This window comes from Perca flavescens, chromosome 9 (genome assembly GCF_004354835.1).
Source record: "Perca flavescens isolate YP-PL-M2 chromosome 9, PFLA_1.0, whole genome shotgun sequence".
Classification (NCBI taxonomy): domain Eukaryota; kingdom Metazoa; phylum Chordata; class Actinopteri; order Perciformes; family Percidae; genus Perca; species Perca flavescens.
In genome coordinates this window covers 17,983,039-18,000,705 of record NC_041339.1, presented here as the reverse complement: position 1 = coordinate 18,000,705, position 17,667 = coordinate 17,983,039, and the positions used below count along the sequence as shown (strand labels likewise).

At 39.8% G+C, this 17,667-nt stretch overlaps 1 protein-coding gene across 3 annotated transcripts in view; it reads left to right on the top strand.

Annotated features, from left to right (window-relative positions):
- The window catches only part of eps15 (epidermal growth factor receptor pathway substrate 15), a 30,582-nt gene that overhangs the window by 2,417 nt on the left and 10,498 nt on the right, over positions 1-17,667 (top strand). For all 3 annotated transcript variants that reach the window (XM_028588403.1, XM_028588402.1, XM_028588404.1), the window contains exons 2-19: positions 1,504-1,545; positions 2,223-2,312; positions 2,407-2,454; positions 2,569-2,664; positions 2,788-2,856; positions 6,165-6,290; positions 6,947-7,006; positions 7,375-7,605; positions 7,862-8,007; positions 8,678-8,834; positions 9,936-10,018; positions 12,837-12,909; positions 15,186-15,347; positions 15,464-15,661; positions 15,774-16,187; positions 16,976-17,056; positions 17,180-17,342; positions 17,454-17,498. In XM_028588403.1, coding sequence (XP_028444204.1) covers positions 1,504-1,545; positions 2,223-2,312; positions 2,407-2,454; positions 2,569-2,664; positions 2,788-2,856; positions 6,165-6,290; positions 6,947-7,006; positions 7,375-7,605; positions 7,862-8,007; positions 8,678-8,834; positions 9,936-10,018; positions 12,837-12,909; positions 15,186-15,347; positions 15,464-15,661; positions 15,774-16,187; positions 16,976-17,056; positions 17,180-17,342; positions 17,454-17,498 — 2,284 coding nt within the window. The remainder of the gene's footprint in view (positions 1-1,503; positions 1,546-2,222; positions 2,313-2,406; positions 2,455-2,568; positions 2,665-2,787; positions 2,857-6,164; positions 6,291-6,946; positions 7,007-7,374; positions 7,606-7,861; positions 8,008-8,677; positions 8,835-9,935; positions 10,019-12,836; positions 12,910-15,185; positions 15,348-15,463; positions 15,662-15,773; positions 16,188-16,975; positions 17,057-17,179; positions 17,343-17,453; positions 17,499-17,667) is intronic.

Below are 17,667 nucleotides of genomic sequence, written 5' to 3'. Positions count from 1 at the left end.
CACAGCTCAGACAATAACCGTCTACTCCTTTCCTCCTTCGCTGCACCGGTTGATTTTAAAGCACAACAACCAATTGCCAGTTTCAGCTATATGAAGAAGGAAATGCTGAATCTTTTCCTGCTCAGCCCAGCAGTGGACAGTCATCTTAACACCGGAAAGGGGGGTGTTTAGAGAGGATATGTCAGAAGGCAAAATAAGCTGTTGTCTGTGGAGTGACGCCTTGTTGTAAGTGTCTAAAGCTGACCATCAGTAGCCTCGGGAAGTGTAGCCTAGGCTATATCCGGTGGTCATTAGTCATTACTCTGCCTGCTCGCAATTCAGCATAAAGTGTCTGTCTGTCTGTCTGTCTGTCTGTCTGTCTGTCTGTCTGTCTGTCTGTCTGTCTGTCTGTCTGTCTGTCTGTCTGTCTGTCTGTCTGTCTGTCTGTCTGTCTAAAACCACACGCATACTTAACATTCATGTTTCTCTGGCAGCAGTCACTGTGATTCTCGTGCTTCTATCAGGAAGTTCAACACAGCAGTCACCCGCATGTCATTAGCCAGAGCTGCACCAGTGTGTGTGCTCCTTTTTATGGTGGTGTGTGTGTCCTGAGACGATTAGTTGATTGAGAACAGTAATTGCAGACAACTTTGAAAATCAATTAATTGTTATTAAATACCTTCATCAAGCAAACATGCCCAACATTTAGGCTAGTGCCACCATAGAAAAGTTGGTGCTTGTTCTCTTCATTGTGTATTGTTGTGAATTGGTCACCTACAGCGCTGAGACTTGGGATGGAACTTTTTCTCGGCATTTTATAAAATAAATGATTAGTTGTTTAATCGAAAAAAGAAAAATAGACCAATCAAAAAAGGAAAATAATTAATAAAATTTTTTTTTTTTTTTTTTTAAAAAGCCCTAATTTAACGTGTAGGTTACCATCCTGTTGGAGTAATCATGTTGTCTCATCCTACCTGTAGGTTAGCCTTCTTAAACTGTAGGCCATATGTTGTGGTCTTCTTTCATGGTAAAACAGATCTTATGAGAGCTGTTCTTTGGCAAAGTGAACTGATGAAATGTTGCATTTGTTCCGTTTTGTCTGATTAGTGATTAAAGTCACTGTTCATTTTTCCCCAGCAGATGTTTGGTGCCATTGACAAATAATTCAGCTGCTTCAGTGATGATGGAAAATAGAGCTGAATCTTAACATGTTAAAGTCTGTGTGTCTGCATCTACCATCTGTAATGGATCAGTCTTTTTCTTTTTTTTGACCGTTGCCTTGGCTCAGTGAGTGGCACACTTACTGTAGCCAGCAAACATTTATTGATCGTTTGAGCTTGTAAACTGCAGAATTGAGAAAGGATTGTGTTAGTTTATTCTCCATCAGATCATTTTAGAGATTTGATAAATTTCATGCTTAAACCTAAAAGACACAGACACAGTGAGGTTGATAATATAAATGTTAGCACTGGTTGGATTCAGTCTGTAAATTTAAATATTGTGAATGTTTTTCTTTCTTTACAGCTCTCCAGTGGAAATCCCATCTATGACAAATACTATCGACAGGTATGCAAATCTATTTTCTCAAAAACAAACAAAAATGATTTAGAAAGATTAGGCCTTGGTGTCTTTTATAAAATTGTACTTCTTTCACATTGTTTAAAATGTGTGTACGGTATATAATTAGTCAGTGAGCCCATTACTATTGTTTAATATAGTAATTTTAAGATGATTTGGCCAAAGTACAAAAATAAATTTGGGTGCACTCACCCTTTAAACTCTAAACTAGCTTTAGCGGCTTCAATAAACTGTAGTGTTGCAGTGATCTCTCTTCTCTCCTATCAGTTCCAGTTTCTGTGTCCAGTAAAGGAAGTATCTATGAATTAATAATGTTTCCCTTTGCCCTACATGTCAGGGGAGCTTTCTGTGAGCCTCATGAAAGACTACTGACAGATCCAATACCAAGCTAATAAGCTGCTGAGGAAATAGCTTTGGTTTATCAGTATTGATTTAAGTGATTCAGAGACTCCTTTATCCCACAGGTCAATTATCACAATTTTCATTTGTTCTTTATTTGCCTCTCTCTCTTTCTCCAATTCAAACATATGTGTGTTGTGATCTAAAGCTGTCGGCTCATCATAAAATCAGTGTGTTTCCCAACAGTACGTATGTGTTACTGATGTTTCTGAGATGGTATAAGCTGTCATGACGTCTGGCTGTATGTGTTTGGTGTTTGTGTTTAGGTTGATCCGACTGGCAGTGGGCGGGTGGCAGCAGCTGATGCAGCCTTGTTCCTGAAGAGGTCGGCCTTGGCTGACATGGTCCTGGGGAAGGTGAGCAAAAGACTCCGATCAGTGCACCATTAATATACGTCTCTGTTGTCTTTGCTGTTAATATTGATGGTAATAAATGTGTGTGTCTCCATAGATCTGGGATTTGGCAGACTCTGAACGTAAAGGTGCTCTTAATAAGCAGGTATAAATGCACTACAGAGTCACATCGTAATGGATTTGTTTGTTTTAATGTGCATCATGTGCAGTTGATCACTGGATTTATGTCGCATACTGTATGTACCTCTGTTCCCCTCAGCAATTTTTCATAGCATTGCGGTTGGTGGCCTGTGCTCAAAATGGCCTGGAGGTGGCACTCAAGAGCCTTAATGTGGCTGTTCCTCCCCCGAAATTTGTAAGTCTGCTGCTGTGCATAACAAACATATTCATTTATTTACTGTATGTTTTAATATAAACATTGAGAATAGAATATTTTTTAGAGGGAATCCAAGAATAACTGCTTTTTGTTCATCTCCAGCATGACACAAGCAGCCCGCTGTTAGCAGGAGGAGGAGGAGGGGCTGTTGACGTTCCCTGGGTCGTCAAGGTGAGGCACTTGCAAGTTTATTATCTTTTTGTCTTAATGCAAAATAGTGATCTGTGTTTATTTGTAATGTGCTTTGATATATTAGTCGTCCTCACAAGAGAACCACCTGCAAAAAAGTAATTCCTTGAAATATAGTATGTATCATCACATGTGTTCAAGTAAAGTTATAAATAAACCAAGTCAAATTTAAATATGACAGACATTTACAGCTGTACAATGTCAGCACTAATGTAATTAAAACATTAACTAGTAGTGCCTATAACATTTAGTGCCATTTTCTGTTGTTGCAAACCTTCTGAACTAACATAGTATTACTGGGATAGTGAAAGGTTTGGGGCATAACATAAATATATTAATTGCTGTCTGAACCAGTCTATTAGATGTCCAGTAAAAGACAAATCATAAAAGGGGCATCAATACATAAAGTCATTTGCTCACCGGAATGTTGTCGAATGTAAAGCATGATATCTGGTGGGTTATTTCTCCCCTTCACGTGGGTAATACTAATTGGAAAGATAGTGTTTAAGTGCGAGGTTCGCCTCCCTCCACAGCATGAGTTTGACCTCGGCTCCATCCTACAATAATAAAACAAGGTGCATAAGCACTGCTCACTTACTACAAAATGTGATTGAGGCACAAAGTGCCTGGAGAATTTATATTTAATTTGACTGACTGTAAAAAAAAAAAAGTGTGCATAATGGTATTTATAAAATTCTGTAATTTAACAAAGTGACAACTGAATTTCATACTTGAAAGAAACGCATCGTAGTGAGGAATATTGTGAGTACATAAGAACTGTAATTAAGGAATTTTGGGAGTTTAATGAGGGTTCAATTGACGATATTGGCATAACTTGGGATGCTTTCAAAGCCTTTGTAAGGGCGCGTCTCATTCAATATAGTTCTCGATTTAAAAAAGCGGAGAGGGATAAATTACAGAAGCTAGAGCAAGATATCAAGGAACTTGAGAAACAACATATGCAGTACCCTGAGAGGGAAATATGGAACAAGTTAATTAAGTTAAAATATGAGCTAAACAATAATCTACAGAAAAAGGTTGAATATGCACTATTCTGTTCCAATCAAAAATATTTTGAACAAGGTGAGAGAGCTGGTAAGATTCTAGCGCATAGGTAAAACAGAGGCAGGCCTCTAACTTAATCCCTTCCATATTTGATCACGATAACAAGCTGATAACCGATTTAAAAAAGCGATTTAATGAAGTTTTTCAAATGTTTTACCAAAAATTATATACATCGCAAGGAAACATTGAAGAACAAATTGGTGGAGTTTTTTTCGTCCATTAAAATTCCAACTCTAACGGAGGAACAAAGAAACTTATTGGAAGGAGAAATTACATTAGCAGAAATTAGACAGGCAATTCACAGTCTTCAATTAGGCAAGGCTCCTGGCAATGATGGATTTCCGTCTGATTTTTATAAGAAATTTGTGGAAGATCTTGCCCCAAGATTGTTAGATGTTTACCAGGATGCTTTGCATGAGGGTAGACTCCCAGCGAGTATGAGATCAGCTGTTATAACTTTACTTCATAAAAAAGGGAAAGACCCACAATATTGCGGAAACTTCAATCTCGTTAATTAATGTTGATGAAAAAATTATCTCCAAGGTGCTTGCTGCCAGGCTGGAAAGGGTGCTTCCTAGTCTGGTACGTGCTGATCAGGTTGGGTTTGTTAAAAATAGGTGCTCAGCTGACAATCTCCGCAGAATATTACACATAATGTGGAAAACCAGGAATGATATAGACCCCATAGTTGCCTTCTCCCTAGATGCGGAGAAGGCTTTCGATAAAGTTGAATTTGCTTTCCTCTTTCATACGTTGGAGAAATTTGGGTTCGGTCCATCCTTTAGGCAGTGGTTACAGCTAGTATATACAGAGCCGATGGCTACAGTTGTTACTAATGGTGTGATGTCACCTCCATTCAAACTTAGTCGAGGCACCAGACAGGGCTCTCCCCTGTTGCCGCTGATATTTGCCTTATTTCTGGAACCACTAGCAATTGCATTGTGGGAAAGTAAGACATTAAAGGGGTTCAAATGGGCCGTGAAGTACATAAGCTTTTTTTGTATGCTGATGACATTCTTTTGATTACAAGTAACCCAAACACAGCAGTATCCAGGATCTCTTCCATTATTGAGGCATTTTCAGAAATTTCTGGTCTATTATGGTGGAGAAATGGGCAAAAGCAGGAATAAACTTGCTTGGTGACTTGCTTAGCGAAAATGGATTAAGGTCATTTGATGAAATTAAGCAAGAATATAACCTTACACAAGAGGACTTTTGGAAATTTCTACAAATTGGGCACTGCATCAAAGCTACTTGGGGGAAGAACCCTGACCCTGTGACCAGGATTCAGGAATTAGTCCAGGTAACTAAATGTAAAAAATGTGGAGCCTCTAAATTTTATGAGATTTTCAGGGAGGCTCGTCCACCCCACATGGAGGGCTTGAGATTGTGCTGGAAGAAAGATGTGGGCGATCAGATCTCAGCTGATAGATGGATGAAGGTGGTTGCGTCTTGGCATAAATGTTCTCGTGAAGCGCAATCTCAGCTTATTGTGTACAAATTACTTAATAGAAACCACTGGACCCCCAGTAAAATGGCCAAACTAAAACTAAAGGACAGTAACACATGTTGGACGTGTGAGAAGGAAGTGGGTACTCTGGTACACATGTTGTATTCTTGTGAAAAAAATGCACATTTGTGGGATAGGGTTGTTACCCTCTTGAATGATCTATTGGGATTACAACTCACCAAGACCCCAGCTCTGTGTATTCTGGGTCTGCTGCCAGACAATAACACTCTGACCGGTAGACAAAGACTATGGATACGTCTGGCTACTACAACAGGATGTAGAATAATTCTACGGCACTGGAAGTCCTCTACTCTGTGCTGTTTTAGGGAATGGACTGAACAAAGAATGGCTACGTAAGAGCGAGTCACTTACAGAGTAATGGGAAGAGAGGATATCTTTAATCAAGTCTGGGGTTCATTCCTGATGGCAATAGAGGGGATGTCTGTCTGAATATAAGGCACCGGTTCTGATCCAATCCAATATAGCGTCTGACTAATAGAATAATGTATTGTAATGTAAGGCACTTTTTTTTTCTTCTTTCTGTATTCGTAAAACCAGACATCAAAATGTCAAAAATATTAATAAAAAAAAAAAGAAGAAAGAAACGTATCGTTTCCCAGGCTTTTATTAGTCACTGTTCACAGTAGCTGCATCAGAAATACATCAAGTTTGAATCCTTCATCCCTAATCATTTTACATGTTTTTTTTTTCCCAGCCTGAGGAGAAGATGAAGTTTGACTCTATCTTTGAAAGTCTGGGTCCAGTCGGAGGGATTCTAACAGGAGACAAGGTCAAGCCTGTCCTGCTCAACTCCAAACTGCCAGTGGACATCCTCGGCAGGGTATGATCCCCAAACAAGACGTGGTGGTGTTGGGACAGGAGCTGATGATGTGGGAAAAATGGGTCTCCCTCATAAAAAAGACAGACACAATTTAGGGAACTAATTGATTAAAAATTCCCAAACCAATCCTAAAGTAGTGACATACTGTTGCCCTTGTTAGCAAGTAAGAAAAACAATGTGCTGTGTCCTTTTTTTCCTTCCTTCTTTAACATATACTGTATATGTAACTGAGTATATATTGATGAAGAACCGTTATATGGGCATTTATATTTTTATTTCCTTCTTTTCTATCTATTTTAATATTTATTTACATATGTATGTTGGACTAAGTGCTTTCTTAGATGTTTGTTATGAATATTTTTTCTTATTTAAAGGGGGGAAACAAGCAATAGAGGAGTATGGTGACCATGCTGGTTTCAAACAATGTTAATTACATTAAGCGTATTGTTACAACTTTATATAAACAGCAAGAAAGAATTGGCAATCTCATGTATGTATGCAATACTCCGAATATAATAAAAAAAAAAGAAAAGAAAATTAAATCGGAAAAAAAGTGAGTATCAGTAGTCACACGTGGCTTTTCAGGGACGTGTACTTTTGTATCCAATAGTTTTGGAATGATTCATGCTTAACAATAATGTCTGTTTGTGTTGAAGGTGTGGGAGCTCAGTGACATCGACAGAGATGGCACATTGGACAGAGATGAATTTTCTGTGGTAAGAAAAGAGCTAGATAGAAACCACATACTGTAGGTTACACTTTGTTTCAGTTTTGGCTGTTTTTGAACTGATATATTCAACTCTGTGCAGTTCCCCCTCAATATATTACAGCATTCTCCCAAGCATCTAAATGATATTGAGGGTTTCTATCTCTTGTTTCCAAAAAATAGTTTTCCTTAGTCTTCACTATCTGAATATTTTAGGTCCAGGAATAGAATCGAAAATTTCTACAATTTATTTACATGTGTGTGTGCTTGTATTATACGTACAATCTTGCCAGCTATTACGGGTTGGGGAAATCATTTCTATGGGGGATGTTTATAGGTAATTGTATTTGATCATTGATTTTTATTGCCCTTTCCCAGGCCATGTATCTGGTGTACAGAGCCCTGGAGGGGGAGCCTGTTCCCATGTCCCTACCACCTCCCCTGGTTCCACCCTCCAAGAGGAAAAACTCCTCGGTGCCTCCTGTGATGCCCCTGTTACCCTCGCCCCCCTCAGTCAAAGACAGTCGCTCCTCCCACGCTGGCTCTAAGACCATGCCCCTTCCCCCTAAACCCGCCCCAGCTCCTGTCCCAGCACCAGCAGCTGCCCCTGTGAGTATGGGACCCGTCTCTCCTCTGCATGCAGTGCCTGAAAAGCTTTCGTATGTTTTATTTTACTACCACATAGCTGCAACAACATACATTTAAAATGATTTCAAACTGGCTAGTTCAGTGTGTTTTTCATAAAAACAAGACAAGTAGAAGTGTAAAGGTAAGTTTTGAGTTTGAAGTAGTGTTATTTCGTCTACATAAGCTCTATTAAATTCTATTATAAAGCAATTAAAAGTCTGTTGTATTGCCTTTGCAGTGGGTGGTGTCGCCGGCAGACAAAGCAAAGTATGATGAGCTCTTCATCAAGACAGACGGTGACATGGACGGCCTCGTGTCTGGACCTGAAGTCAGAGATATCTTCCTGAAGACCGGGCTGCCCTCTGCGACACTTGCACGCATCTGGTGAGTAGGGATGGCAAAGTTGTAGAACAGCTCCTCCGGAGGGATGCCGCATGTCGCACCACAGCTTTTTTTGGTCCTTTTTAAAAATTGTATTCTCTTGTCAAACAAATTGCCATAATTCACGAATCGCAAATTTTGCCTACAAGGTTTTTTATAATCTGTACAACATACAACATCCTCGATCATTAGACCCTTGATTTGGAGAAGGAAAAAATAAATTAATGGGGGGAAAAAAGGAAGAAAATAGAGTGCAGAGTAGACGTATTTGTTGCCATAAGGCTGCACAAATTGTGTAAAATCACATGCTGTTTTAAATTTCAACAGAAACAGAAGAGAAAATGTAATTTAAGATTGGAGTTGAAAATACAGTAGTCAATGTTGATATATACATAGGGCCTGTGATTATTAATATAATGATGTCCTAAATGATATTGGTGATAGGATGATAGCACCAGTTTTCACAGGCAGCACTGCAGTGCGTGCTGACACATCACATTATATGGATTTTTATCTTCACACGGCTGATTAGGTTCTGTGCTGTTGGGCCTGTCCTGTGTGTTGGCCTCCATAACCACTGAACTTGATGATCAGTCAGGCTATCACAAATAGTCATTGCCTGAGGTGTAAATCATTGTTCTCTTATGTAAACTATGGCTGTTTGTGCTCTCAGGGAGCTTTGTGACATTGGAGACATCGGGAAACTGACCCGGGAGCAGTTTGCCCTGGCTCTTCATCTAATCAATCAGAGGCTGACTAAAGGCCTGGAACCTCCTCAGAGTCTCTCCCCAGAGATGATCCCTCCATCTGACAGACAAAACATCAAACAGGTGAGTCGCTCTGAGCGCTCAAGTCTATGAGTAATAATTCGGGATGTCTGGATCCTTTTTTTGGTCTCCATTGAGCATGAACATGTGCCTGCCAATACAGAAAATGAGCATATTTTGTAATTAAAAGAGAACCTGATTCAGAACTGATGATTTCTTTTCTTCTGTACGTTATTTAGGTTTATGTTTCGTATATTATTATTATTATTATTATTATTATTATTATTATTATTTTAGTATGCTGTCATAACCGACTTATATTATTTGTATATTTTGATAAAAGTTAATTCTTTTGACAAACATTGTTCCTTTTCTTCTGTTTTTTGCGTTTTGGATTTTTTTTTCTAAGCCCGCAGCTATGTGTCTTTTCCAACTTACACTTTGATGCTTTTCCCCTTTTTGTCTACTCTTTACATTTTTACATTGCATCCACTTCACACGTGCAGTGGGATTTTCCTGAGTGAGTGTGTGTGTGTGTGGTAGTTTACTGACTCGGGGGCATCTCATTACTTTTAACAGGCTGCCGTTCTTTGTCATCTTTCCGTGTTGTCTCACTAATTTTTTGTTTCTGTTGCTAAAATTAAATCATCTTTATATACATCTGTATTTTTGTCCATGAGTTTGTCATTATGATTATATGTCTAGGAGGTAAGCTGACAAGAGCAGAGGTTGCTGTTATAAGTATTTTGGGATGCACCGACCGCAAAACGTCCGGTCTGTAGAGGCAAATCAAACAGCTAAATTAATGTTTTTTAATGTACAGTAATATCCTTCCTCTATTATTACCCTATAGTCAGTCTCCCTGCCATTTTGTGACCACATCGGTGACTGTGTGTGTGATTCTTGTAAAGCCATCAGTTTACCTCTTCGTCATTTGTTTGTGCTGTGACAGTTTTTTTCTTTTACACTGTAAAATGTTCCAAGATCTATTTAAAATATTGTGGATTTTCCATCAACATAATTTACAAAAATTTGTCAAAACCTTCCATATTTGATGAGAGATTATTCTTACCCTACAGTGGAAGTTTCATCATTGTCATGCTGTTTTGCCTTCAGTAGTGTGACTTTAATCCTCTTGTATCCTCTGCATCGCTTCCTCTTCAGAACAACGTGGCTAACCTGGCAGCTGACTTCTCTGCCATCAAGGAGCTAGACTCTCTCAGTAATGAGATTGTCGAACTACAAAGGTAAGCTGTTCTCATATTCATTTAAAAAATGGTAGAAGCCATGCATATTCTCACTGAAGCCATATTGGTGCAGGTTATGTGACAGGTGTTGACAAGATGTAGCCATTTGATGGCCTGTACTTGTTTAGAGTTAAGAATAAATGAAGATGTTCATCATCAAAAATAGATTATAGGCTATTTCAGCCAGTTTTTGACTGCAGTGTCATATATACATCAACATCAAATCTTATCAAACTAAAATATACATTATGAAGAGTGACGCCCAGCTTTATAAAATGTTATAATATCTACAAAAATATTTTAAAATAAATATTTATAAATTAATTCTTGGACAAAGACCTTGGGAAAATCGTTAAATGTAACCATGTCAAATTAGGATAAAAACGCAGTCTGCCGTTGGTGCAAGTGACAGTATCTCTGTAGCCTCTACTGACCAGCAGGCTGCAGTGTTTCCCACGAACTGAGGGAACTGGGCAGCCTAAATAAATTCTATATATCTGGAAGCAAGTGATTTATACTAACTGCTGGTCCCAGCTAAAGTTGTTATTTGTGAACCACACTGGGGGAAAGAGTTTCATACTGGTTAAAGTACACAAGATTATATCGCTCACTGTTTCCAAACCAAAATAAATAAACATTTGTGTTTTTGCTGCAGGCTACGAAACACAGCTGTTAGCTATAAAGCTGAGTTATGTTGCTGCTTTTTAACAGTGAGGTGGAAGAACAAAATATGCAATATACACAAGATCCTCTATATATATATATATATATATATATATATATATATATATATATATATATATATATATATATATATATATATATATATATATATATATATATATATATATATATATATATATATACTTTTTATAAGTTAAATGTGTTTCAAATGGTGTTACCTCATATGTTTATTTAATGTTTTTGCTCCATATTTTAAAAACCAAAATATTAGCATAACAGTAATATTATTATTTTTTATGAACAATTCTTTTTTATGTTTCAATTTACATTTAATCTGGGTTACACTTAAGTGTTAGTTATCAGTGTCAGTTGTTTGAACAGAATTCAACTTCCCTATTCATAAAAGCTGAAAGTGAGAAGTGAGAAAGTTGGCCTTCCACCCAGGTTTCGATACATACATATGTACACACACCAACACACACATGCACACACACTAAATGACAGATGTTCGAGAAAGGAAGGGGAGGTAAGAAAGATGGATAATTGATATAGATCAGAGCTTCAGACAGGCGGCAGATCGAGAGGAGCTTGAGAAGATGATTCATGTTTGTCACTGCTTCAAAATGTGGCGGCAGCCTTCTGCTCAAGATGAGGAGGAGGGTGGTGATGATGATGATGGGTAAGAGGAGAATGGGAGTGATACAGAGCTTGGGTTGACTGTAGGTTTGCCGGGAATATCTACTGTTATCAAGGGAATTGTGCATTTTGATGTGGAGAGGAGAGAGAGGATATAAAAATAGCTGCTGTTATTTTTAGTCAGAGTTGAAGTACTTTGCAAGGTTGATGTCTGTTTCCTTTTTTTCATGTAATGAAATAAACATTTGTCATGTAATTGTAAAAAAGAACATCTTAACGAGTGTTGTTCTGGATTGCTTTTACACAACAGATGCACATAATGCATATTAAATGTTACCTTTTGTTTAGGATGTACGAATACTGTTTTCAGAGCTAGAACCGTAACACAAAATGTTAGTTATTTGTGAATCCTATCATTATGCTGTCGTAAAAAAATGTGAGAAAGCGATTGAGCACCCTTCTTACATAAATAGTTACAATCAAGTAGCACATTTAAATCAAAGTGTCGGTCAGGATATATATTCATGAGGAGCATCCTCAATGTTGTTGGTGCTTTGCCTCTACTTGTTATGTTGTTTCCTTTTTTTATACATTTAGTGTAGTAGTTTTAATAATGTTCAAGAAATCTGGGTTGAAAATATTAGACAAGTAGGTGAACGAAATCCAACACATCCAGTGTTTCAATATCCAAATCTGGTGCAAAATTAACTTCCATCTCCATACTAAGGTTTCATTCACTGCAGAAAATTGCAGTTATCTTCCCGCCTGTTATAATGATTTATATCAGTCATGATTAATGATGAGTTTTAATGACTTAAGACAAAACTGGGCGGTAATTTTGGTGTCTTATACAGTATCCACACCCTGACTGTAACACACTAAGTACAGTGTTTCTGGTGTCCCTTCTTATGGTTAGATGAATTAGCTTAGTTTCTAATAGCGGAAAATAAAATACAATTGGCCATTGTACATATTTGTACACAAGTCGGTATGCATTCCTATTGCTCGCCCCACTCTATTTCTTCTCTGGCTGGGTGGATGAACGTACGGGCAGCACAAATGATAGATGTTGTAGGTTGGCTCATCATCACTCGTCCCTCCTCCCGTTCTTTCTCCCTTCATCCTCAAGGCAGCCATCTGCCTCTCACTCCTCATCTCCCACACATTTGACTAAGCAAGCACATTCTCACAACACTTACCCTCATCACGCATACAGCGGCATACGCGCACACACACAGACACACACTCCACCTTTCTTCACATCACGTCACACATACACCTGCTGCAGCTGCAGACGTTCAGGCGGCTCTCTCTGTACTGTGGAGTTGTGATTTCAGGACATCATGGTGTTTCAGGGAGAGGAGGTGGTGGTGGTTCAGGGGCAGAGTAAAGAAGGCTCAGTGGAGAACTGGCTGGGGCTGGGCGGGCTTGAGGTACCGGGTCTACCCTCTCTGTCCTTGGTGGCTAAATACTCCTGTTTCTTGTGCTGGACCCCCAGGGAGAAGATAACTGTGGAAGAGGAGATCAAGGAGAAGGAGGAGGCCATCAGACAGCGCAGCAATGAAGTGCAGGTAAGGTCTCGCTGCCTCTGTTTGTTTGTGTCTGTTCAGCACAGTGGAAATACTGTAGAGAGAAAAGGGGATTTATGGGCAGACAGAATCAATGGCATGGTCGTGTAGATATTTAGCATAAAACCTGCTTCTCTGATCTCTCAAAGGACTCGTGTTGGAAAATTAGATGTTGCACGTGTATTAGCATGTATGTATATCTGCCGCTGGTCCTTTTTCAATAAAAATCTGGTTGAGGCAAGCAGACGATAAGAGCCATAGGTGCTAAAGCAGTTGTTCACTTTTGTTATGACGTCTATATACTGGAGGAGGAGATCAATAATACATTTTGCCGGCAGTCCTAGACGCTTGTTCAGAAATACATTCTCTCAGAGAGGGGGAGGCTGGTGTCCTTGTGTAGACGTGTCTGCTGCCTGCTCTGAGCTTGAGAGATGGGCTCTATTTTGGGAGCTGATGGCTTAAAGGGCTAGTTCTGCTCTGCTTTTGGGAAATCAGTCTGACGGGAGTGTGAGGGTGGCTCTCAAGGGAGTCTCACGCTGATGTTGCTGAATTTCTTAGCTGCACTGCAGGGTTACCTCAAGTGCTTTTGGCTATTTATACTGTATTGTGTTTTCTAAATATATCCTGGACATCACATATTGGGTGCTTTTGATTGTTGTTGATCTGTGCCGCTGCCCCTGCACACAGACTCTTTGCCTGCAGTGTTTCTCAAAGGTTGTGAATTTATTTGTGGTAGTCTCACGCTGTGGCGGGGGAGCTCTGAAAGTTGGTTGCAAAACGGCATTGGTTTCACAAGCTAAAAGTAATTTTCCAGTACATACATTATATTTGCACTTGAAAGCACCGTATTGGAAGAATGCTCAATCAATACAACTTATCAGCAACATTTCAGCAAATGTTTGAAAAGGAGAATAATGCACACAAAATATCTTTGTGGTGTGTTTTGAAAGCAAAAATCTAGTTGGGTAGGCCCGGCTGCATGTATAAGGGCATCTCATCCTCCCCCCCCTCACCTCCTTTTCTATCTCCATAGAGTTTTCATAATCCTCTCTGGAGTATTTTTAGTCGTCCATTTAAAGAGACAGATACATCTTTATTAACATAATGTGTCAAGTCACATTGACTGTTCAAATAACGCATGTCATTATTCAGCCTTCTTTTTTACATGCAGTATTTTGTTTTCTTTTGTGTACCTACTGAGTGGCAGCATTCATTGTTAAATTGACAACAATTGTTCTGGACTGTCATTAGTATACTGGTATACAAATCTTCAAATTAGAAAATAAATAAAAGCGCAACAACACAGGATGTTAACCCTTGTTTTCATCCAGTATAGCGACTAACATTCAGCGATGATGTAACCTGTGAAACTGTTTTTGTTCAGATATCAGACTGGTGGAGATATTTCTGATTATTAGCCTGCCTTGTAAAGACAGCTGCTAAAGTTGGCCTCATTTGAATTTGTACCAGAAGTTGTTGTCTCTGTTGACTGAACGTTTTATTTTTATTTTTTTAAACTTCTGCTCTGCTGTTGAGTTCTTCTCTCCGCTTCTTGTGTGATTTTCACTTAATTCTTTTTTAGTTTTTGCCTTTTATTAGCACAGTAGAGAGAGACAAGAAAACATGGGGAGATGGAGGGGAATGACATGAAACAAAAGTGGCCGACCAGAATCAAACCAGTGATGTAGTGATTATTTGTTATTCGTCTGAGACCACTAGATTACTAGAATTCCCAAATCTCTGCCTCTTTCACAGTTTCTGAGTGTCGTGCCGTAATATGAAAAACACACATTCTAAATTAGCATGGTGGATGTTTTCTAATCCCTCTGCATTCTGAGGACCTGGAAGATTAAAAAGTCCCTTGTTTTTTCTTGATTTTAATTTCTTTAATTATCCATATATTAAATAATCTTAAATTAAAGTCTGTTATTTGGTGGCCGGGTTGGTTCAGTGTTAGAGCAGGCGCACATGTACTGAGAGGTTTATGCCTCGACGCAGAGGTCCAGGGTTCAAATCCAACCTGTGACAATTTCCTGCATGTCTTTCCCCCCCTCTCTCTCCCCTTTCTCATCTAGCTGTCCTGTCAAAAATTAAAGGCGGAAAAGCCCAACAAAATAATCTTTGAAAGTCTGTTATTTGACGCTCCCTTGTCATCTCTCTCCTTTTCTGTTTTTTTTTTTTTTTTTTTTTTTTTTTTTTTTACCAAGATTTGCCTGTGAAAGAAAACACGAACATAGGCTTATTTCCATCTGAACCTCTCTTCGGCTTGATGTGTGCAGGACTTGCAGGATGAGGTGGCGAGGGAGAGCGAGGTGCTGCAGCGGCTCCAGGCTCAGCGTCAGAAGGTCCAGGAGGCCTTGGACGAGCTAGACCAACAGAAAAACTCCCTGGAGGAGCAGCTGACTCATATTCGCCAGCAGACCAACCAAGAGACCAACCTGGTCGGTCTGGTAGTATATTCTCTTCATGATAGATTCTTTTATTTCAATACTGGAAAGCTATGTAACTACAGAAATGAGAGATACCAGCTTATTAATAATGATTACATCTGTCACAGATTTCATCGCTGCAGTCGGAGCATGAGGAGCAGGAACAGAAGATATGTCAGTTTGAGGAGGAGCTGGTCCAGGCCCGAGAGGAGCTCCTGGCTCTGCAGGAGGAGAGCATAAGGCTGCAGGAGAAGGTCCAGGCCGCTCAGGAGCAGCTCACACCTCTGCAAGAGTCTGTCCGCGACTCCTTTACACAAGTTGCACAGGTCAGTTTGTGCGAATCTGTGGATCTCCTCCCTTCACAGAAAATAGGACCTATGTTTTATTTATCTCTCTCTGTGTTATTCCTTAAACTTCTCCATCCCTCTGCTCTCTCAGGTTCAGCAGAAACTGAATGAGCTTCAGGTGGAGGAGAGGTCAGTAACTGCCCAACTCAGCTGGAAGAGAGCCCTGGAGGACAGCTCTCCTGTCATGGTCAATGGATCAGCAGGCCCCACTGCAGAGCTGTACCAGGGGGACACCTTCCAGCAGGACCTCTTCCAGGAGGACCAGCCTAAAGAGCTGAAGGAGGAAGAACCAGCTGCTCTCTGCTACCAGCAGAACGAACATTCAGATCAAAAGGAGAAAGAAGGAATGAGCGAGAGAGAAGAGGAAGAAGAGAAGGAGGAAGAAAGTCTGAAGACTGCCGAGGAGGAAAAGTTGAAACGTGATGCCTTGGATGATCTCTATACCAGTCTAGCCTCCTCTGAGATGTACAACAGTCGGTTGAAGCCACTGGAGAACACAACGAGGGTAATAAATACATTTTGCCTTAGTTATTAATTCTTTTTTTCAGATGAAAAGAAGCCCGTATAAAGCCTACCTGTCACTTCCTACTGTGCACTGCTGTTTTTTTGTTGTGAAAACCTCACAACTCCACAAATATAGGATTTCTTTTTTTTAAATGCACACCAAGTAAAGACCAGCAGACTTAGTTTACATTTGGTGTGATCACAGTTTTGTGGCAAAACAAGAATTGTACCAAATGGAAATTATGATGTATACTGTACATTCTCAGACTATGCATGCTAGTCTGCATTCACACAACCAGCATCAGCCATCAGACGGTGCGGCAAAAATGCAGTTCTTTCCATTCATTTAGAATGGGCGGGGGGTGCTGCAAGGGGGAAATGAAAAAAGTTGTGATCGACTACATTTTTGGAGAAACGCAACACCACATCACGCTGCGGTGGCCAATTATGTTACCAGCGATCAGACTTGTCAGTCGGTTTTGAGGCGGTATGAGAATCCTGTACAGTACACAGGAAACATCACTGATGAAACCCAAGCACTGAGCTGCCCAGGGGTTTGTGTAAACGCTCATTGTTTGCCAAACAACAAAGCACAGTTGATCTGTCTCGCTCATCTCTTTTCTTTCTCTGTGAAATTAAGCTGCTTCGTTAAGCGGCCGTTTCTGTGACACACCCCCCACACACACACACACTGCACAACCCTGTGGGAAATCGCCTGATTGCTTCTTTTGGTCTGAACGCAGCCTAAGTAACACTAGTCATTGCTGTGTTGTCCACTCATGCCTCCAGGAACACAGTAGCCCTACACCCAACGTCTCCTCGGAGGTCATAGATGATGCAGAGGAATCCCCTAGAGAAAGCCCGCCAAAGGTAAACCCATGTTTCTCTGAGGTTTGTAGGCATTAACTAATAATGTGTGGTGTAAACACAATGTTCACATAATTTACTGTAGTGTGCAAGCTTGTCAGCAGAGCCCTGTCGCTGTTCTCACAGGTTGCATCGCCAGAGCCAGAGATCAAACCGGAGTCTGCAGAGTCCCCAGAAAGTACCTCTTCTTCGTTACCGCCTCAAGTCGGCCCTCGCTCTTTGCCACCTCAGACCAGCCCTCCCTCCCTGCCTGAGATGGACTTTTTCCATTCGGACCCCTTCACTGACCGTGAGTTTCCACAGACATCAGTTACCAGCTCATAAATAAAATGCCGTCAATTTTAATTCATTTTCCATATATTTTGTAGTCAGCTTGATGGTATGTTTTTAACTTTTATAGATGATCCATTCAAAGATGATCCATTTGGAAAAGCAGATGTTGCAGGTAATTTCTCCAGGTTAAAAACCTTATTTGAAAGTCATGAACAGGGAAACTAATCTCTTTCATGTGAAACAAATCCTAAAAAAAAGCATCAATATGTATTTGATGTGATGATAAGCCTGTACCAATTCTACACTATCAAATGTTCACAATTTTCTGTTTCTATTTTAAA